Source organism: Penicillium manginii (genome assembly GCF_028828005.1).
Source record: "Penicillium manginii strain IBT 31320 chromosome Unknown utg000011l:1.0-1395921.0:1.0-1396616.0, whole genome shotgun sequence".
Lineage (NCBI taxonomy): Eukaryota > Fungi > Ascomycota > Eurotiomycetes > Eurotiales > Aspergillaceae > Penicillium > Penicillium manginii.
In genome coordinates, this window is record NW_026643112.1 from 293403 (window position 1) to 316066 (window position 22664).

At 47.3% G+C, this 22664-nt stretch overlaps 7 protein-coding genes across 7 annotated transcripts; 5 read left to right on the top strand and 2 right to left on the bottom strand.

Annotated features, from left to right (window-relative positions):
• Positions 1–669: 669 nt before the first annotated feature.
• Positions 670–4061, bottom strand: N7533_013384 (putative ATP-dependent permease ADP1; the record flags this gene model as incomplete). The annotated part of the gene is made up of 3 exons (XM_057110034.1): positions 670–906; positions 966–2390; positions 2448–4061. 3 exons carry the CDS (start codon positions 4059–4061, stop codon positions 670–672), a joined length of 3276 nt encoding a protein of 1091 aa, XP_056952736.1.
• Positions 4062–4721: 660 nt separating this feature from the next.
• On the top strand, positions 4722–6085 carry N7533_013385 (uncharacterized protein; the record flags this gene model as incomplete). Its single annotated transcript, XM_057110035.1, has 3 exons — positions 4722–4754; positions 4821–5284; positions 5350–6085. 3 exons carry the CDS (start codon positions 4722–4724, stop codon positions 6083–6085), a joined length of 1233 nt encoding a protein of 410 aa, XP_056952737.1.
• A 563-nt stretch (positions 6086–6648) lies between these two features.
• Positions 6649–8738, top strand: N7533_013386 (uncharacterized protein; the record flags this gene model as incomplete). The annotated part of the gene is made up of 3 exons (XM_057110036.1): positions 6649–6661; positions 6742–7526; positions 7578–8738. The coding sequence occupies 3 exons, from the start codon at positions 6649–6651 to the stop codon at positions 8736–8738; spliced, it is 1959 nt and encodes a 652-aa protein (XP_056952738.1).
• Positions 8739–11360: 2622 nt separating this feature from the next.
• On the top strand, positions 11361–14623 carry N7533_013387 (uncharacterized protein; the record flags this gene model as incomplete). The annotated part of the gene is made up of 4 exons (XM_057110037.1): positions 11361–11642; positions 11696–11963; positions 12018–14170; positions 14234–14623. The coding sequence occupies 4 exons, from the start codon at positions 11361–11363 to the stop codon at positions 14621–14623; spliced, it is 3093 nt and encodes a 1030-aa protein (XP_056952739.1).
• Positions 14624–17095: 2472 nt separating this feature from the next.
• Positions 17096–17579, top strand: N7533_013388 (uncharacterized protein; the record flags this gene model as incomplete). Its single annotated transcript, XM_057110038.1, has 2 exons — positions 17096–17297; positions 17341–17579. 2 exons carry the CDS (start codon positions 17096–17098, stop codon positions 17577–17579), a joined length of 441 nt encoding a protein of 146 aa, XP_056952740.1.
• Positions 17580–19376: 1797 nt separating this feature from the next.
• Positions 19377–19884, top strand: N7533_013389 (uncharacterized protein; the record flags this gene model as incomplete). The annotated part of the gene is made up of 2 exons (XM_057110039.1): positions 19377–19503; positions 19685–19884. The coding sequence occupies 2 exons, from the start codon at positions 19377–19379 to the stop codon at positions 19882–19884; spliced, it is 327 nt and encodes a 108-aa protein (XP_056952741.1).
• A 657-nt stretch (positions 19885–20541) lies between these two features.
• On the bottom strand, positions 20542–21744 carry N7533_013390 (aspartate aminotransferase; the record flags this gene model as incomplete). The annotated part of the gene is made up of 2 exons (XM_057110040.1): positions 20542–21387; positions 21445–21744. 2 exons carry the CDS (start codon positions 21742–21744, stop codon positions 20542–20544), a joined length of 1146 nt encoding a protein of 381 aa, XP_056952742.1.
• Between the last annotated feature and the right edge of the window lie 920 nt (positions 21745–22664).

Consider the following 22664-nt stretch of genomic DNA (forward strand, 5'->3'; position numbering starts at 1 on the left):
AAATGGCTCGACTCACAAATCAGAAGCTGCGTAATCTGCAGAATAACCCAAGGCGAGTGGGGAATAAGAGAAGCAGGGGAGGTACAGGAGGTGGATAGCTGCGAGGTGTTAGCGAAGTCTGAAGTCTGAACCGGGCGGTGGGCACTAGCGTGGTCTCCCCTCCCCCATTGGAAGTGGAAAGTGGGAATAGAAATGGAGGGGCTGGGGTTGGGGAGGGGAACCTCATCAGACTGGAGATCCACTGGGAGTAAACGTACCTATTGTGGGGAGAGATAATAAATGGAGTGTGTGTTGGAAGCCTTGAAGGGTAGATGTGGTGCAGGGTTGAAGTGAGGTTGGCCTGGACTGCGAAGCACCTGTGACGTCTTCACGTGCTGACCCAACACAGTAGAGTCACGGTATTTATATATACATATGTAGGTATACCCGACTATATTTTTACTACTAGTATTATACAAGGGAGCTACAAGTTACATAGGTTAACATATTAGGAGGTTTACAGAGTACTACCAAGATCTAGTAGATGAACAGATAGAATATGGTCTATGTACAGCACCTCGTCTCAAGAGCAAATTCCCGAATATAGTCAACGAGATACATTCAAAAAAATAAATATCACAGGACAGAGAAAAACAAAGTATCGATGAACACGCAGTCTATTCAACAGACCTAACGCTTCTCGACGAGCAGGAAGTGCATCGCTGCATATGCAATGATAATAAAGGCCCCGGAGAACACGGCCAGACCCGCAACATCGTACCAATAGGCCAAGGTGTCGAATCCAAAGGCACTCAGGATCGATGCACCAGGTACCTCGATGTCGAGACCATATTTGTGATCGATCAGGGTGAGGAAGGTGACCTCGTTGACAATGAGGGCTTCAAATCCATAGTGGAAGATCGAGAGCTAAATCCACGTTAGTTGAAATTCAGAAAGAAGAAAAATAGAGGTAAATAATGGCTTACACTTTGGAGCCACAAAGCAGAGCTAGGGATAGCATCGTGATTCAGAAGCAGACCGGCGAAAAGCAAGCTGAAGAGCATCACCAGACTGCCAACCAGATTGGCCACACCACCGTCGCGGATGATGATACCAATAAACAAACAGATATTAGCGGCCGCCAAGTTGAACAGGACCAAAACCAGCATGAAATGCAGGAACTCCGGCCAGGCAGCGATCAATCCCGTCATCGGATAAATGATCACGCCCATGATAATGGGCGGGATAAGTCGCAGAGGGACAATGTCAAACACAACCTTGGCGGCAAAGTAGGTCACTGGGTGATAGTACCCATTGGCACGTTCCCGGACAAATAAGAGTCGCTCGGATGAGAAGACCGTCAAACTAGTCAGAGTGCTGAAACCAAACAGTGCGAGGATGAAGAAGAATAGACCGAGGCGGTTTTGGAAACCCTTGATATCATCGGTTAGGCCATAGAAGAGGAAGCCTGATAGCACAGCCAAGAGGATGGCGATAGCGTAATGTGTGAGCATCAGCATCGGGTTGCGGTATAGGTTGCGCCATGTGCGTTGAGACAGAATAAGGAATTGCCGCGTCAAGCTGACACGAGCAAAGCCTTTCGGTTGCGATCCTGTCTCGCCAGCGAGATGGGAGTTAGTCGAGCCGTTGGCGGCTTGTGCGCTCCGAACCGCAGCAACAATCTCTTCATGAATCGATCGGGCCACATCCGAGTCAGCATAGCTGGCAACGAGGATGTCAAGATCCGATGTACCAGGAGCCGGTGGCGGAAGTTGGTCGGGGTCATCGAGGATTTGAGGAGGAACTTGGCCCTGTTTCTGGCGGGAAAGTCGCAGCCATTGCTGGGCATCAGAGGCTTCTAGGGTTGCATCTTCTTCATCGGTCTTGGGCGTGGTCGGGCGATCGTCTTTGCGTCGTGAGAACAGCTGGCGTTCCTGCTGCTGCTTCACTGAAATGCGTCGTTTGTGCTTCGGTCTCCGTGTCTGCTCCGCAGCGCTGCTAGAATTGTCTTCGAAACTGACGTTGGACACGCTGGCGACGGACTTGACCGCTCTCAAACTGCTTGAGGCTGTTTTGGGCGGACCTGCCTGCCCATCTAGTCGTTCGCTTTCGTCGATATACACTTCATAGGAACCATTAGAATGCGCACCACTGGCGTGCATGGTAAGATCCACCAGATAGTCGGCAATGTTGAAGCCAGCCGGGCAAGAGTATCCGACTTCGTCGAAATATTGTTGACATGAAGAGAAAAGACCCGAATAGACGGCGCGACCCTCGGCAAGAAGAATCAATCGGTCAAAAAGAGCGACGATGTTCGAGCGAGGTTGGTGAATAGTAAAGATGACAGTGCGGTTGTAGGTCTTAGCCAGAGTGACCAAGCATTCAACCACGTTGAAAGCGTTGAAAGCATCCTAGAGGGGATTTTGTTAGCTACGAGGCTTTCAACAAAATGATGGGGAATGCCATACCAATCCGCTAGTGGGCTCATCCAGAAAGAGAATGCTAGGGCTGGTGACCAGCTCACAAGCAATGCCAACACGGCGCTTCTCACCGCCAGAAATCCCACGGCCGTTGCCCTCTTCCGAGCCGATCATTTGGTCCTTGATGTGGGAAATACCAAGTTGTTTCTCGACTTCCAGGACTTTCTGTTCTTTCGCCGCCCGACTCATATCCCGCGGCAGTCTCAGAAGAGCGCTTGTAAGGATCGTTTCGTGAACAGTCAAGGTCGGTAGCATGGTGTCCTCTTGGTCAACGAATCCAGTCATGGTTTTGAAGTCACCATCGTCGATTTTCTCGCCGTTCACGTAAAAGTTGCCTGAAACGGCACCTCGCTTATTCTTCCGTGCCAGAATATCTAAGAACGAGGTCTTACCAGCTCCCGATGCTCCCATGATTGCAGTGATCTGCCCGGGAGTGCATGCACCCTGGATGCCAGAGAGAATCTCCTTACCGTTGAGGTGATACGACACATTGTCCCAGTAAAGCGCAGCCGGTCGGTGCTCGGCAAGTAGCCTTGCGGTCTCATCATCCGAATCATCGGACAGAGAGAGGCGAGTATAGTTGTGGCGTGCGGCACGGCGAGAAAGATACCAGACGATCAAGATCGCTGCCACAACGAAGAGTGCGCAGCCAGCGATCACGCCTGCAATGAGCGGAGTATTGATTGTCTTGACCGGACGCTCGTAGCCTGGAATGTTCGTCTTGTAAAGGCATTCTCCAGAGTCACAGGATAAGAAAATGCTGGGATCACCAAAGACGCCGCTGATCAGAGTGTTCATTTGGGGCTCCGAGAAGACGCTGCTGCTGCCATCTCGAGTAGCCTTGGTGGAAAAAGTCGCCGGACCCTTGATCAGTTGGGCTAAGAAATCCTTGAGATCGATGGATCCATTCTCGCCACACAGGAACCGGCCGGGGATACATTTGCACTCGACATTCTCACACCGATAGCTAGTCGTGTTGGAATCGACTTCACTCTTCAAGTTCCAGTCACAAGTATCCAGACCACAATAGAAAGACTCAACCTGATCGACCCAGAATTGGAAATTACAGGACTTATCATCGTCTTTGCACGAGAAGGTCACTTGCGGCTTCCGATCACCTAGCTGGTCGAGAATCTTCCGGTTGGTCACATCACACATCTGGAAGTTCTCCTTGGCAGTAACACCTTCTTTGTAGCAAACTCCATCCTTTCCTTCTGGCATCATGGCGTCACAGGCGTTATCGTTTTGGCAGACGTTGCAGTTGATACCACCCCAGCCATCCTTGCACTCGCAAGTATCACCTTCACGGATGGGTCGATTCGTACCATCGGATAGGGCACCACATTCTGGGGCTGCGCAATCATCACCACCGAAGCCCGATGGGCAGGTACATTTGCCGGTGAAGCTGTTGCATGGAGAGAAATGGGTGCAATCGTACTTGTCGAGCTGACAGTTGAAGCATGGAGGGCAGTTTGGGGGCCGATCATCAAGGATAGAGAAGGAGCTAGAGACAAAAGTCGTATCGGAGTAGTTCGAAGCTATCGCCGGGACGGATAAGGTGGTCAAAGCGATCAACGAGAGGAAGGATACGGATGACCGCATCTTGTGTAGGAGTGGCTGGCACCCAATTACCACGGCGGCGACCGGAGGAAGGGAGCGCAGATGAGTCGCCGGAGGAGGCTAGCGATAGTTCGACATCCAAAAGCAGATGATTATGGAGTATTGAGGATGTTGCGACAGGCGAGAGAAGGTGGAGGTAAGATGGAGATGAAGGAGAGGAGAAGGAGTGGAGGTGGAGATAGGCAGAGGTCCAAGGTTCCCCCGATGACGCGGGCGGAGGCGGTGCGGGTTGCTGCAGCTGCCAGGAACAGTTCTTGCTTTAGTGAATGTTGGTACTAACTAGTTAGTAGTAGGTTATTAGGTGTTTATTGGGTGTCTAAGTAGCTACTAGTAGCCACTGGTATCATTTTATTTACTGTGATTCTAGATATTCTCCTACTATTATTGTCCTCCTTCCACTGCTTTTACTCCTACTCTCACTCCTACTCCTACTCCTACTACTCTACACTTTCTGTACTCGCAGCTCCATGCGGGGATTCCACGTGACACGGCATCAACGCCGACAAGCCCAACGCTTCTAGAAGACTTGATTTTTTGACCAACACTCAAAAAGTCAGAGTTGATCACGGCAGGAGCTGCAATTGTTCAAAACGCTCTTGAATAATCAAAATCCATTGGTTTCTTGCATACTTATCCGCCATCATGGTCAAGCTTGAGGATTTTGCCGTTGAGCAGGTATCTCCCCGCATTCCTATTTCTTGCCCCTCCAGTGGCTATTTTCGGCATGCTGAAGGATCATAGTGGATGGACAAGTATGAAACTACGGCCAAGTTTAACACTGCGGAAACCTGTTGTGCCTCAGTCTCGGTTGACGACCTCCGCGCTCTGTCCGAGGATAAGGAGTCAGACCCATTGGGCAAGCTCCAATCCACCAAGCTCACCTACGGCGCCATCCGAGGCTCAGATCAATTGAGAGAAACACTCTCCAATCTCTACTCGGCCAAAACAGCAGCACGTTTACCCAAAGATAATGTTTTGATCACGGCGGGCGCGATCCAAGCCAACTTTCTCGTTCTGTACAGCCTGGTAGGCCCGGGAGATCATGTCATCTGTCACTACCCGACATATCAGCAACTCTATTCAGTGCCTGAGTCGCTCGGCGCGGAAGTTAGTCTTTGGAAGTCCAAAGAGGCCGATGGGTGGCAACTCGACCTCGAGGAGCTGAAAGCGATGATCAAGCCCAACACCAAAATGATCATTATCAAGTAGGTGTTGACCAAACAACGAAAAGACCACTTGTAGTGAATAGAGCTGACCGAATCAACCTCAGCAACCCTCAGAACCCAACCGGAGCCATTATTCCCCATGACACTCTAAAAGGTCTAGTCAATATCGCCCGTGAATCCTCCATCATCATATTCTCTGATGAGGTATATCGCCCTCTCTTCCACAACATCAGTCCCATGGATCCGCAATTCCCGCCATCTCTTCTATCGTTTTGCTATGAACACAGCATTGCAACCGGGTCGGTCTCCAAGGCATACAGCCTTGCGGGGCTTCGAGTGGGATGGATTGCCTCTCGAAGCAGCTCACTGATTGAGAAATGTGCCAATTCCCGTGATTATACCACAATCTCAGTCGGACAGATCGGCGATGCGGTTGCCAGCTTTGCACTCGCCCCCGAATGCATCCACAACCTCCTCAGACGTAACATCGAACTTGCCCGGACCAATCTCGCCATTCTAGAGAAGTTCATCGACTCTCACCGATGGGCGTGTGACTGGACCAAGCCTAAGGCGGGAACGACCGCATTTGTCCGGTTCACGAAGATGGGGAAGCCCATTAATGACGTCGCCTTCTGTGAGACCTTGCAGGAAAAGAGCGGCGTGATGTTTGTGCCGGGTAGTCTTTGCTTTGGCGGAGGTGAGGATTTCCAGGGGTATGTTCGCATTGGATACGCGTGTGAGACAGAGGTACTGGAGAAGGGGTTGGAGGCACTCCGAATCTTCATGGAGGATGAATATGAGAACGTACCATCGATGAAGAAGGTGAAGTCAGCGCAATAGCATGATCCATGGATCGCAAAGGAAAAAAAGCCTATCAACTCAAGTTGGGGGTATACGGATGTTTCGCATTTGAGAGATGTTTAACCCGCCTAGGGGATGTGTAGTACTATTCTCCTTCACACTGGGTAGCTAGAATATAGCTACCCACTGCCCGAGCGGATCCGGCATGAGAGAAATATAGTGTTATATCCAAAGATAGATTTTCCAAATAACCTAGCCTCTCTCGCCTATCTGCAAATCAACGAAATGCATTCCTCATTAGGTAGTAGTAGTACAGTACCTCAGGGTGGCGCGGAGTCCACGGAGCAACACAAGGCCGAGCCTCGGCATCTTCAAGTTTCACCTGCTCCACCAAGTTCCACTCTCTGCCACTCTTTCCAAGCTCCACACTTCCATCATCTCACCCCCAGGGCTGAGCATCTCATCTCCTCATCATTCATTGCCCATTTCCCATTGCTCATTCCGAGTCTCCTCCCTTATTTACTCCTTGACTAGCCATGGTCCCCTTGTCCTCTTAAGCACGACCGATCTGCCATACGCGAAAACAACCCCGCATTGCAACTATGCCTTTGTCTGGTAAGCACATCTGTCCATTGCCAAGGCGACTGTAACCACTCATGGATAACCATTGCTAATCACCTCCGCTGTCTGCTTAGATCTCCCTCTGAAGATCGCCCTACCCGCCGCTGCGGCTGCGGCTGCCTATCTGAATGCACGATGGGCCCTCTCCCACGACATTGGCCTGATCACCTCGGGATTAAAGATGGCCTTGAAAGCCCGCGTCGCCGAACGTGGCGACCGTTTGAACCTCTTCTATAACCTCGAGGCCCAAGCGCTCTCTCCCGCGACCGCAGACAATGACTTCATTGTATACAACGGCCGCACCTGGTCCTTCCGGGAGACCTACCTGATGGCCTTGCGCTACGGAGCCTGGTTCAAGAATGTACGCGGTGTTCGCCAGAAGGATATTGTCGCCATCGACTTCATGAACTCCTCCACCTTCATCTTTATGACCCTAGGTCTATGGAGCATCGGCGCCATCCCCGCTTTCATCAACTACAACTTGACCGGCAAACCCTTGACCCACTCAGTGCGTACCTCGAGTGCAAAGCTCCTGATCGTCGACGAGGAAGTCCGCAACTGTTTCCCGCCAGAGCAGCTGAAAACATTCGCTTCCGAGAGCTTTCGCGATGGGAAAGGCCCGGTCGAAGTCGTCTTCCATACATCTGACATTGAAGCCGAGGTTCTAGCAATGGAGCCAGCACGCGAAGAGGATAAGGTCCGTGGTGGACAGGCGGCCCGCGACATGGCTTTATTGATCTATACAAGTGGAACCACAGGCCTTCCCAAGCCAGCTATCGTGTGCTGGAAAAAGTGCTGGGCAGCCTCCTTGTTCGTAGGCGATTGGATGAAAGTTGGCCCCTCGGATCGTTTCTTCACGGTAAGACTTGACCATCTCTCTAACCCAAAGACTTCTCGCTGACGCAAGCAGTGTATGCCGTTATACCATTCCTCCGCTTACATTATGGGCTTCGTCACCTGTCTGTTTAACGGGGCGACCCTTGTGATTGGTCGCAAGTTCTCCGCGCGTACCTTCATGAAGGAAGCTCGCGAGAACGACGCAACAATCATCCAGTACGTGGGCGAGACGCTTCGTTACATCATGGCTGTACCACCCGAGACCGACGCGACCACTGGGGAAGACTTGGACAAGAAGCATAACATCCGAGTCGCCTTCGGCAACGGTCTACGCCCCGATATCTGGAATCGCTTCAAGGAACGCTTCAACATCCCCACCATTTGTGAATTCTACGCAGCTACTGAGGGCACATCCGGATCTTGGAACCAATCCTCGAACGATTTCTCAGCCGGCGCGATCGGTCGTAATGGTGTACTAGGCAACTTCATTCTTGGCCGTGGATCAGCTATTGTGGACGTCGACCACGAGACCCAGGAGCCGTGGCGCGATCCGAAGACAGGCCTCTGCAAGAAGGTGCCCCGAGGCGATCCTGGCGAGCTGCTCTTCGTCATCGATGCGAACGACCCCAAAGCCAATTTCCAAGGCTATTTCCAGAACAACCAAGCGACCGAGAGCAAGATTATTCGCGATGTCCTGAAGAAGGGCGACGCATACTTTCGCACTGGCGACATGGTGCGTTGGGACAAAGATGGTCGTTGGTTCTTTTCCGACCGACTCGGCGATACATATCGCTGGAAGAGCGAGAATGTGTCTACAAACGAGGTTGGGGAGGTCCTTGGCTCACACGCAGAGGTTCATGAAGCCAACGTGTACGGCGTGACTCTACCTAACCACGATGGTCGTGCTGGATGTGCCGCCATTGTCTTCAACCAGCAGGTGGCCAGCGGTACCTCGGGTCCTGCATTGGAGCCATCTCGAGCCATCCTGGACAGCTTGGCGGCTCACACCCTTCAGAATCTGCCGCGGTTTGCGGCGCCTCTGTTCCTTCGCGTCACGACTGAGATGCAGTCTACTGGTAACAACAAGCAACAGAAACATGTACTACGCAGCGAGGGCATTGATCCCTCGTTGGTCTCGAAGAATGACCGGCTCTACTGGTTGCAGGGAAACACTTATGTTCCTTTTGAGCCGAAGGATTGGGCCCGTTTAACCGGTGGTCAAGTTCGACTGTAACTACAAACCATGTGGAGCTGTTGTATTCTCTGTTCTCATTGTCCTGCCCTGCCCTGCCCTGCCCTGCCCTGCCCCGTACATGATACCCCCACTGTCCTTGAGTGTCCCGATTGAGATAAGCTTGTTTGTTATATTAAGAAGGTTCATATCGATACTACTAGTTAGATGTGAATAAACCGTTCTATTGTCATTTTCCAACTCCGACTCATCTCTTCTGTGGTCTGCTCGTCCAATAGATGACATCACTTCCGGCCTGAGGCCTATCAAGTCCCAAAACGGTAATCGACCAGAAAATAAGATTTGAAAGAATAAGAAACGATGAACAGAATCTCCAAAGACCAAAAGACCAAAGCAAATCAAAACAACCGAAATAAGGCACCTAGAAAGCTTTCAAACCCTTACAAATGCTCGGATCTGAACTAATTTTCGCCAAGGTATTGTTAACTTACCAGCGTGGCTCACTGGTTCGATCCAACACCCTGACCGTGACAACATGACGGCGTCTTCGAGAAAACAGTTTCGAAACCGGCAAAAGCCGTGCACCGGGTTACAGAGGCGTGCGCTTTCCCCCTCCAACGATTCAAACTAGGCTACGTTTGTTAAAGGGCGCCCTCGGGCCTGTAAGAGATGAACCCTCCCCAGAGAGCACCTACGCGCCGGACCTTCATCATTAAAGGCCTAGCCTTCCGAGCCGGAATCTTTTTCTTTTTTCTTTTTGCTCATCTGGCTTTCTTGCGATGTTCTTTTTGATGGGGGTTGATTTGCTTTGACCTGTTTGTTTCGATCTCTCCGTCGGGCGTCTGGTTCGGATATTGTTGATTTACTCCACACCCCCGCACTGTCTCCACATGAGCTTATTTGTTTATGTTCAGAATATCTACCCAGAGTTGATAACTGGAACTTGTGTGTATTTGCTGACGTATATTTAATAATTGCAGCAATAGAAATAACTCTCTGACCCTGAACTCTGATCTGCGTAGAATATAACCTCGAGAGTATCCCATCTTTGAAATCAAGAGTTTCTGATGAAGCATGGTGGGTGATGCTACTATATACAAGGGAGGATGGATGGGGATAGTCGGGGATGGATGAGAGGACGGATTGCAGCCTGAGGACGAAATATGGGGAATGAAGTCATACTCGCAGCACCACCACATGCCAACGATACCCAAGACCAACAGCTAGATACCGCTGTCAGTTATCTTTCAGATCCAGAACATACTCGTCAACCTATGGGCAGTAGGAGCGAAAAAGATCCTGACATATGACGGCATACATGCTCTAATTGCACTTTATTCTTCTTTGCCATAATCAGAGAGCGTTATACAAACAAGCGATCAGAAAGGCCGCCAGCCTTTGAAGTGAGGCCGTAGGTTCTATAACTGCCATAAGGAAATTTTATTGATACTTTGGCGTGATGGGTGTGATGGACGTGAAGCAAAATAAAGCAAGGGAGGGAATCCTCACCCACTGGTTATGAAATGCATGTATTTCTGTGCCACTGCCCGCCTTCTGCAAGCCATCAAAGCTATAGCAGAAATTAGAGAGAATATAAGCATGAAAGAGAGAAAGGCAAAGTATTCAAAGCATCCCGAAACTTTCTGGGCCCTGTACAAGTTTGGACACAAACTATTATTACCTATTTTAGAGAGCTTGAAAACACAAATAATCAGGATTGGGAAGTAGTCACTTAGTTAGTTGGTGCTAGTATGCTAGTTGTAGTAGTACTCAGTAGAGTTGATGAGCATTACATGACCCACTATCTTCAAGTTGCCAGTATCTTCGCAGTATCCTAATTAGCGATATAACTACTCCGCAATCCTACCAAGTAAAGTCAAGCAAATATTTCACGTGGAATAGTATCGGTCTTGGATCTACAATGTTTGATACCTAAAACAATGGAGCTAGGGCACTCTAGCTGATACGTGCTCGTGGGGCTGCAGATCCGCATGAACTCCTCATGAAGCAGGGTTGTGTGGCGCGGCTGAGAAAGCTATTCTCGCTTCCTTAAACCTTGGAATCAGAAGACACACAGATAGTTAATAGCTGACGATCGTATAGACATTCACCGCTAGTTGGCCATGAAACCTCCATCCACATCTGCTTTGGCCTGGCAACGTACTTCGTAGATGAACCTAATTTGACAATAAATCTGTAGCCCAAATATTTGCTCATGCTAAACCTGAAATTATTTCCAGGTGAGTCTGCATTGGACTCCACTTTCTGCACTCGTGCGGAGTAGAAAGTTTACGATGCAGATGTGGTGAGTTCGTTTGCAGAAGGGAAAATTAGATCTATCAGATCGACGATCCCGCGATAATCGAGCCCCACTAATTATTGATGAATGGCAAAACCTATTCATTCTGATTGCTCTAGTATTCCGCTAGAGCTACATGCTGTACAACTCGAGATGCAGATAGCTTCCAAGGCTTACAGATCTTATGCAAGCGACCCCTTTACACGTGCCACCGCGACTCGTGCAACATATGCATCGTGAAGCCATCACACCTGGGCAGGTGCGGGGATTGATCAATTTGGAAATAGTTATAAATTCTCAGTGCCAGTGGTTCTTGATTTCAAACCTTGGAACCATTATCATTTTAACTCAACTTGACTTTTAAAATGGGACTTTATCAGGTTGAGCGAACGCCGCTACGGATTCTCGATTCCGTAGCAGTGAATGACCCCGAGACACTCTACTGTATCCAACCAGTATCGTCCGATATTTCAGAAGGATGGGTGAATATTGATTTTGAGAAACTTGTCAATGCGATCAACCGCACGGCGTTGTGGATTCGAGAAAATGTCGCATCTTCAAATGAACCAGAGACTATTGCCTACGTTGGAGCAAATGACATCCGTTATACCGCATTCATCTTTGCTTGTATGCGACTAAGACACACTGTAAGAATATGAACGTATCACCGTGCGAGGATTGCATACTTATCAGACACTAGGCCCTCCTTCTTTCAACAAGGAACTCGGAGCAGGCATCGCGACATGTCCTAGCAGCCACGAATTCTTCCAAGGTTGTATACAGCTCGGAGAAAGCGCGTCAGATCGAGGAATTGAAAACAGCGGATCCATCCTTGATAGCTGTCAAAATACCAGAATTGTGGGAGCTATTCGATCGCGACGGAAACACTCCCTCCCCTGGCATCAAGGAGCCCCTTGAGGATGACGAGGATCGTGTGGCAATCTACATCCACAGCTCAGGAACAACAGGTAAGAGTCACGCTGCATTGAAAGTTGAGGCAAAAAACTAATTACTCTCTACAGGAATGCCCAAACCAGTCCCGATGACAAATGGCTACCTCCAGACAATTGAAATGATTGGTTCGTTACCAGTTCCGGAGGGCCGGCGGGCTAGTTTTGCACCTGTTGCAGGCAAGGGAAAGTTACACTTTTTTATGAGCCCTTTCTTTCATCTGATGGGAATTATCGGCATGATGATACCTATTTCGCATCTCACCCCATTCGTTCTTGGCCCAGAGAGGCCTTTAACGGATGAAATGCTTGATCAAATTCTCAGGGAGACTGAACCCAAGATAACTATCATGGGGTCATCTATTCTAGATGACATGAGCAAGTCAGACCTCGGATTGAACTGCTTAGCCAAGTTTGAATATGTCAGTTATGGAGGCTCGCCATTGGCTTCAGAAGTCGGAAACCGTATCGCAGAAGTCGTGCGGCTCCAGTCGGTACTGGGAACAAGCGAATGCTCTATTTTCCCGAGCCTTATATCCGAAGACAAGAAAGACTGGAATTATCTCGAGTTCAACCCCCATTATGGCTCGGAAATGCAGGATGTCGGCGATGGACTTTACGAGCTCGTTGTTCAGCGAGGTCAAGATCGCAAGAGCAAAGCAGTCTTCCATACATTCCCGGACAAGACTGAGTACCGCACTGGCGATCTATTCTCCGCTCACCCAACAAGAGATGGACTGTGGCTCTATGCTGGTCGCCAGGATGACCTCATCGTTCTGAGCAACGGAGAAAAGTTCAATCCCACTGCAACCGAAGAGACAATTTCAAGTCATCCACTCGTGAACCTTGCTTTGGTAGTTGGGCAAGGGCATTTCCAAGCTGCTGCAATTTTAGAGCCAAACTGGTCACTTTGGAATGGAGAGCCAAGTTCCCTGATTGATGAGATCTGGCCTTTGGTTAAAAAAGCGAATGAAGCCGCTCCCGGTTATGCTCAGCTTATGAGAGAGCGTATCACCATTTCGTCTCAATCAAAGCCATTCCAGCTTACTCCAAAGAATACCATCAAGCGACGTGCTACAGTAAGTGACTATGCAGAGGAGATCGAAGCTCTTTATGAGACTGGAGATCAAATAAACGTCGATCAACTCGCAAAAGACACTCCTCGCACGGATGTTGCGGCATTCATAACACAGGTTTTGTCGGACATTTTGGAGGGGCAGGTAGCTGATGAAAATGCCGACATTTTTGCTTTAGGAGTTGACTCCCTTCAAACACTCCGTCTAGGTCAAATCCTTCAGGCTTCTTTGCAATCCACACGTCCGGACTTGAAAGCGGCCTTTGGTAACTCGCAACTTTACTCTCGTCCAACCATCGTGCAGCTCACCGATTACGTATATGATCTTCTCCAAGGAAATGACTCTGGATCCACGGAAGAAGTTGTGGAAAGTGATGAGGACCGCGAGGCTAGGATCGCTGAGCTTGTCGGGAAATATTCGGGCGACGTTGGCGTAGGTCACGCTGTTATTCTCACAGGCTCCACAGGTTCACTCGGCGCCTATCTTCTGCACGAGCTTCTTCGAGATCTCAGCGTGTCGAAGATCTACTGCCTTAATCGGTCTGATGATGCCGCCCCAAGACAACTGCAAAGCCTCCGTGAAAAGGGCCTTGTGGGTTTCAACAAGTTCCCACGACGAGTAGAATTCCTCCAAGCACGTTTTGGCGATGAAAGGCTCGGACTGGATGAAACGAAATATGACGAGCTTTTGGAAAATGTCGATACAATCATCCATAACGCTTGGAAAGTGAACTTCAATCACAGAGTTGAGGCCTTCGAGCAACCTCATATTGAGGGCGTTCGTCGACTGGTTGATTTCAGCCTTTCCAGCGAACGAAATGCCCATATCCACTTCATCTCATCAATTTCGACTATCGAGGGCTATAGCCAAGGCCCATCAATTCCTGAAATTATTTTCAATGACCCTAGCTCTGTTCTTCGCCAGGGATACGGCGAGTCAAAGCACGTTTCCGAGCGGATCTGCGCGACAGCTTCGGCAAAATGCGGTGTCCCGACTAGCATTCATCGAGTTGGTCAGATTGGAGGTCCGACAACAGAAAAGGGGATGTGGAATAAACAGGAATGGGTGCCATCCTTGGTCGCGTCCTCGAAGACGATTAAGCAAATTCCGAACTCGCTTGGATCAGTCTCCGTACAATGGGTCCCGGTGGTATGTCACTATGCTGCCAATTTGCCATTTCAACTTAACTATAACTAACATATCATGATCTAGGATGTCACAGCCAAGGTCATCACGGATATTGTTCGTACACGACGCATTACTCAGGAGGAGGAGCTATGTGCTGCCTTCCATATTGTCAACCCCAGGACCGCAGCTTGGGAATCCCTGATTCCTGCTGTCACAAAGTACTTCGACGTCGAGCTGGTTGATGTTCACACATGGGTTAAGACCCTCGAAGGCTTTACGAGCCCTACTGAGAACGATCTCAAAGACAAGCCCGCTCTCAAGATTCTAGACTTTTTCAAGGCAATTACATACAGTGATGAAGCTGGGCCATGGACTGAGACATCCAAAACGCAGATTGCAAGTAAGACCCTGAGAGATTTGAAGGAGATCGATGCTAGCCTATTCGAGAAGTGGATGAATCAGTGGGACTTCTAAAGGATATTCTTGAGGGATATTCTCAATACTAGTATTTAAATCTGAAGGTTTAGAGGGCGAATTTCATATCTCTACTAGTAGCTCCGAAATACTTCCAAGGCTAGATTACCTGCTCCGAATGCGGCACTGGATACATTATTTAGGGGGGTAGTTCTCTAGTCAGGATATGCCCCATTATATTCATCTCGGCATAGATGCATATTCTGGCTTTGAGTAGGTACATACTAGCACTAGTACGTACTCAGATAGCTACCAGTGGTAAGAAAGTAGAAACGGATGGGTTATCATGGCCTCCAACTCTAGACACACTGAAAGTTCGAATCGGAGAACTCGAAGAGGCACCGCTATGGCCGTGGGGACCAGGGCGGCGGATGAGCTGTGTTCAAATTTGTATAGAGAGCACTAGTAAAGTTGGGACGCGGGTGTGAGGGTTCCTTTTTTTGTCTGTTCAAATACCTCTAGTATCATGTATCCCTGGCATTTCTTTCGTATTCTCTTCTCGTGTGCTCTAAATGTTGCTGCTAGGACAGATCCAGTTGATTTTAAAACTATTGACTTTCTTAAACGGTAAATTGAACTTGGCTTGCGTGAATTCCAGCAGGCTGCTAGGTTTATTCTTGACATAGAAAGGTAGGATAATTCAAACTTTGGCCTGTTTACTAAGAATGCGAATTTCATATCGACGTGGACTATCGGGATATCTACTAGGTGTTTATAGGAATGAATATAACGCTCTAAGATGGTGTTGAACACACCACTCCACGGTAACGGTACCATTTTTAGTCCCAAACTAACTGGTGGTCAATGACTCAATTTGATACACATTCTTCATCATATTATAACTTAACAGTGCAAACAAGAGCAATAATTCCTAGGTAGTCTTTGATTATCCAACAGGCCCATTCTCAAACGTCTCATTCATCAAACGGGCACTATTTAGCTATTTTTTAAGCCTAGTGTAACGACTCTGATGCTTTGAAGGATAGCAGTAGTATTGAAGGTATTAAGCTGAGAGAGAGAAGAAGGAGAGAAGCTCCCATCGCAACTATATTCCTCACATATATTGCAACCACTAGATGTCGGCTGTTGTGGAGTATTGAAGCACTTCTATGGCCAGGCATTGCAAGATCTTGCCCGCGTGGGCTCGACGATCTTTGATCGTATCCTGACCTAAAGAGTAGGCTGCGTTCAAGCCATCGGAAAAGAATCATGCATGCCCTGCCGTGGTAAAATTTAATTTACCGAAATTGAATTAATAGTACAGCTGGCCCCATGACTGTTATTAACCCTATACAGATTAGACGGTACATACTACCTCAGTGATGAAATTCCTTTCTGCGCCTAAGCTCAGGACAATACTTGGAAGATGAGTCCCCTCTGTCACAAATTAATTGCTTGCAAGGATCCCCTGATTTTGCCTGGTTTCCAAAGCACAGTTTCCTGTTTTTGGCCGATGGTGTATCCACTCAGGGCAATAATGCCCTGGGGTACGAATAAATTTCTAGACGATTGATATTGAGCAAATTCCAATCTAGATGGACGCTGAGGAAGAAAGTCAAATATGGACGTGTTGTCCTCTTCTGAGTCGCTGAAGACTGCTCCATTTTCAAGAGTATAGGAGTTAATAATATCAATCGGTGCATCACTTAGAGTTTCTGTTGCCTTAAAGAGAGTCGGCAGATTGTTTCGACAAAGAGAAATCACTTAACCCTTGCTGTCAGAGAGTCCGTCAGAATCTCCAAGACAAGGATCTCCGCTTTCAAGACATTCATTATCACAAAGAAAGCCGGGCGTTCCGGTCGGAGGGCAATGGAAAGGTTTGATCTACCTAGAAAGTGATTATAAAGAGCCATGTTGTGAAACTAGAGAAATGGGCTTTATGTCAGTCACAGAAAGATTTACCCTTTTTGGAGAGATTAGATACAAAAAGCAGGATTCTAATTTGTAAACTTTAATATACATTATGGGGTTGGGTAGTCTCTGACTTGCTGGAAACATTTTGAAGTCGTGGGTGTTGAATACTGTTACACAACAGAAATTTCCACTCTCAGTGATGAACTGGCAGACTTTGTTAAAACTGTGTGGTTCGATTTCGTCCAAACCTTTACTGTTCAGCCACATTAGCATTCTGCCATCTTAATTGGAACGGTTGTCCTGCCGACAGATCCTTTGAACGGTTATTGGTGAACGGTCCAAGAAATGATATAGAGGAATCAATGCGATGTAGCAGCTACGTAATATTGCTGATGCATATGAATTTATTCGAAGTGCCGCAATCGATTGTACCACCTCAACTAATCACATGGACAACTGTATATGTTATTCTCAGCATATGGGAATGAGCTGGCAAGACTATTTAACGTGACCAATTACCCGCACTATGACCTTCAAGTATTTCATGTGTTCTGGCAAGGCTATATTACGATATCTCCTGCTGTCGATGCTCCAGAAGCCTCCCTACATTTAATCGAAATGACGGATTGCAATGAAACATTTCAACACAATATTGGTTACAAATTCAAATCACCTATCCTCATGCAGGAGGCACTACGTGCAAGTAATATGTCAGAGGGTAGCATAGACCTGACAGGAAACAAGCGTCTTGCCCTTGTTGGCGATTCCGTCTTATCGGTCATGCTTCTTAATCGATGGTATGGAAAAGGCGGAAGTACTGGTAAGTTCTTCTCCTTTCAATCATCCTAGATTACTAATTGAAGTAGAAGAGGGAGATTTAATATTGCAAAAACACGCTTGTAACAAAATTTTGGACGCTAAGGGCCAGGAATGGTCTTTGGACAAGTTCATCACCACCCATCCTGCTCAAAAAGGTGAAGTCTCGAAGGGTGTTCGTGCAAGTACGGTTGAAGCTATCATAGGCGCTGTGTGGCTTGACTCCTTCAAAAATGCGGCTGAAGTTGATCGTGTTATCGATATATTGGGACTTTATGACGATTAACTTAAAAGTACCATGGGTCGGAATCGCGTCCTTGAAATCTGCTCAAAAAATTGAAAGAAAATCTGTTATCGTAAAGCTGAAATTCTGGCTCCTTGGGCTCGCGTTTCGTGTAAGTAAGAATCCCATATTTTGGGCTTTCCTTCGTACCGTTGCACGGTTCTACAGCGTACGGAAATATTGTTCCCAATATCACCAGAGTCGCACAAATCACGCCGTCGGGTGTGCTACTTCCAAGTTGGTTCATACTGATGAGTAATATTACTATAATAATATTACATCATAACGCTAAGTGACGGTAAATCGAACGCCCGAAACGGCAACACTCGACGCCAGTTTAAGCGTTCATTTTACCAGAATCTTAGTCATATTTGGATCACGTAATCTTACCCAAGCGTTCTTATCGCTTGGTCCGGAAAGGCTGCCTGAGCCGTCCCTGAGTGCTCCCTGAGTACTCCTTGAGCCCTCCCGGGACCCTCATAGCTACTCAGGGATCAACTCCACCGTACTCAGGGCACTCTGGATAGACGATCAGTCACATCATCAGCATCTCTGTGATTAATTTTGCAATTTCTTCAACCCAAAAATTGATTATACTTACGATTCTCTCGAATTGCTTCCTTCAACAATCCCTTAGAACTAAAATCCCCAGCGGTTCTTTCAATTATTTATTAAAAAACTCTATAGAAAGAAACCAACTACTAACAATTCCCTCCTTTGATACCTTCAATGGCCACCTATATTCTTTCTTCAGCGTCCCCTCCAACGATCCTTTTCTAGTTAATTTCCAAGGAATTCTTGAGTTGTGTGCCCCGGCATTAGTTTGATTAATTCTCCAAGTCATCTTTAATCTTAATTTCTTCAATGACTACCTAAGATACTAACCCACAATGGTCCCAATAATAATCTTCTTAATGACGGTTTAGAAACATCATCTCAGCGACTGCCTTTGAAGTAATTTTCGAATTCAGTTATATCTTCGCACTCTTGCGACTTCTTTGCCGGAAAATAGTTCCGACGTGCGCTAATAAAGTCCAGGCTACGGCTTTGTAATACTGGCAGAAAGCTGGCTGTAATATCTGTGACTAGTTAGTTAGCTGTAAACACCGGATGAGTCATTGTTTCAACACTGTACATAACGTAACGCTCCTTGGCTCCTTAATCGATAGCATAATTATTGACCTGACTTACTCTCTTCCTTTACCTCGTCTTTTCGGTTGAAAGCTCTGCAGTGAGGTCATAGGTATAGCAAAAAGCCTGAAAGTTACCAAACTTTCTCCCATTGACATACTAGCTATTGCACTACCTGTTTCTCTCCATGCCAGAGCAGAAGAATGTTTGATGCTTTTGTCACTTTGACAATAACCAGCTAGTCAGAACAACAGGGATGAGGTATAATTGACTAAGTGCCTCTGCTGTGTAGCTTCCGCTATATTGAGCGACCAACCAACCATCCAGAGTCATGACGATGGTTCCAGCGACAAGTCAGATTCGAACAGACTTGCGTTTGCCGAGAGCTAGTAGTGCCAGGATACTAACACCAGATCCAATATTTCTGGACGAGTAAGTGCGGACAAGAGGAAGGCTAGCAGAAGCAGTGGATTCGATTTTTATGCCAAAAGTGGCGGCATATTTCAATGGGCCGGCGAAGAGTGCATTGATGCCTACTGAGGTACCTAGAGCAGCAATAGCAGTCGGTGCTGTAAGCCTTGGTATACATGATGTATATTCTCTGGTCAGAATATGAGACGAGTAGGCCACGACAAAAACCGTTCAATGCTAACTCTCTGTCTTAAAATGATGTCTGGTGGCCCAGGGTTTAATTTCAACAGCCAACCAGACCTGGTTGCGAGCAACGCAGCTGCTATTGCCCAGGAAGTAGGATGTGGCATTCGAAAATATATGGAGTCACTGGATTGCCTTCGAGGTGTTTCATTTGAACAGCTAATCAACTTATCGGTTGCTGCATTTCGTGCAGCCCGCCCGCCTTTCGGTGAAACATATTTTACCCGACAATTGACATGGTTTCATTCTAGACAGCCTCTCGCAATTGACGCATGCAGGAAATTTTACCAAGGGAATACCCTTAATATCTTCCTGGGTCACAGATTATGGTGCTTGGTACGTGATGCCGACCACTACGACAGACGAAGAAGTTCTTGGGAGTTTCGGACTGTGGTTGCACAAGCTTTCAGAACCCACGAGAGAGAAGCTCCTACATCTGTATCCTCTGGAGGACTGCGAGCACATGATAATTCAGAGCACATGGGACATATCTCACCACAGTACCACCGAGCTGCACAGCTGAACCGTGACATCTGGTTCACTTGCCCCTTTCTTGACTTTACATGGCTGTACGTCCAGAAATGGAGGTGTGGATGCGTCCCAGGTGCGGCTATATGAATTCAATGAGACCAGAAACACGCCAGTCTTTGATATCATGGGCGTGTCAATATGGGGTGTAGCTCATCTCAGCGATATCCCCTATCTATTCTATGATGATCACCTTGGAGCCGGTATTGCGATAGCGCGATAGAATTCGACATGAGATAGCTGTAAAACCACATAACGCCTATCGACACCTAAAAAGACAAATAACCTTTCTTCATATTCATAGAATACTACTACAGCGACCCACTCCCTAATCTAGTTACTAGAGGAAGCTAAAAAAAACCTGACTCCCGGTAGATACTGATCACATTACCAACCAGCTTCCACTGAGCCCTGTTTCAGGAAGTAGACCCTGATATATGTAACAGATTAATTAAACTTAGAATATTATCAATATAAAATCCGATGTATTCAGAAATCTCTATAAGAACAATTGCTGATTACTAGCTCTTCCTCACAGATTGGTCAAGTGCCCATGCAAAATATTCCACGTTGTGGTCATTCAATCCAGCGACAGACAGCCTCGAGGTCTCCACCATGTATACATGGAAATTTTCTATTTATTCAATTAGATTCAATGAGTGCATACTATTGTTTGGGGTATATACTGGCCTTCGAGATATTTGACTCGGGTCTTGCTAACGCCAAGATAGGCAAACATCCCCGTTTGCCGAACAATGTGAGACCAGTCACCCGGTGTTTGAAGACGCTGTAGCTTCTCATACAGTCGTTTGCGCATTTTACGAATACGACTTGACATCACGACAAGGTCTTCTGCCCATTGCTCCCGAATCGAAGGTGTGCCCAGAATGGCCGCAGCCACACGAGCCCCGTATGCTGGAGGAGCCGTAATTGTAGCCCGCTGCACATTTTGAATCATTGACTGCGCGACTTTGGCTGCTGAAGAAGAAGAGAGCGCGCAAGTAACAAGGCCGATTCTCTCCCCATATAGACCCATATTCTTCGCCAATGAAAGGCAAACTGTGACCTCTATATCTAACTTCTCCAAGAAGTAACGGATTGGCCATGCATCTTCATCGAAAGACCCGGAATTGAAACCAAGGTAAGCAGAGTCGAAAATTGGAAACAATCCTCTTTCTTTGATAGTGGTGCCAATAGTCTTCCATTGGTCTCTTGTGGGGTCACATCCGGTGGGGTTGTGAGCACATGTATGCAGGATGATTGGTGATCCCGAGATAGCAGTTTTCAGAGTAGCGATGTATGCATCAAAGAAAAAGTCACCGTCCTTATAGCAAGGAATTATTTCTACCTTAAATCCAATCGTAGTGAACATCAAATGGTGGTTCACCCATGAGGGATCAGTGATATAGATGACATCAGGCGCGGAATTTAGTTTCTTTAGAGTGAGGCCAATGAGCATAAGAGCTCCTGTTCCAGAAAGGGATTGACATGAGGCGATCTAAATGAATCTATAATCTTAGTTTCAATAACGACATTTTGGCAGAGGAAATATTACCCGTTCTTTAGCTAAAGCCTCGGTGCCATCAAACAGAAGCTTCGTCGCCTCCGTCAAAAATGGCTGAAATCCAGCAATTGGGAGGTATTCATGGTTGATCTCTCCCAAAGAGATCTTCGCCATTTGGATGGATGGAAGCATCCAAGGGAGCCCGTTTTCATCCCTGTGTGTCCCTTGCCCCAAGTTGATCTTGTTCTCCTTAGGATCAGCATGAAATCTTCTAGTGACGTCAAATTGAATGTCAGGAGGAACAGGATCTGTGGGTTGGAAGATTAACAACGGTCGTAATGCTGTCGACATGATGTGAGATCTAAGTTTTATACCAGTTTTAGATCCAATTCGAAGATTGAATTTGGAATGAATAGTAGATAAGGCTGACATTTCCCTCAAATACCGTCGAAATATGTGTGACATGCATTTGCCGTCATCCTTTCCCAGTGGTCTTTCAATATGGCCTGCAGGTGGGTCGGCTCGCAAAAAAAAGGAAAAAGAAAAGAAAATAAAACGCTTAAAAAATAAGTTGAAATAAAAGGTAATGTTTCTCGGTGTTTCCCCCAATACACCGCTAGTGCCCAGGTGAATCTAGCCTTTCAAGAAAGTTCAATGTAACGTGGATCAAATGACTTTGCAAAATCTGATCCAACTGGCGGCGTGTAGCAGTGCTCGGGCTCCATTTCGGTGAAATGATCGCTATGCCGGTGGCACATTTTCGATGATGCCGGGAGATATACAAGCTGCCGTGGGGTTCGCCTTCGCACCGAGAGTCCAATATTCAGCCATATCGGAGACTTGGCCTTGGATTCTGCTAGAAAATTGTACATGAATTTCGGAATAGTCAGATCTTGATAGATTCAGCTCCATCTATCTATCTACATTTCTATAGTATCTTGACATAGGAATGTCAGCACCTCGAATACTATGCGACGGCTTTCTCTCATTTAGAGATTCTAGGGAGCCAGTGTCCACTAAACCCACCGGCCTAGAGTACTGATGACTCTCTTCAAAATTTTATCCAAGCGTTAACGTTGATTTTTGATTTTCAAGATTAATTTCCATCTAGTTCGTACTATATAGTATCTCCATCCTCATTAACGTTCCATGCATTATTACTTAGCAAATCTCAACGACCGGCTCCTCAATTTAGCCAGCACAGCTGTGTAGAGAGCTCTTCCCCGTTGAGGTGTACCGCGAGACTAGTGTTGAGGTCAATAGTGTGACTG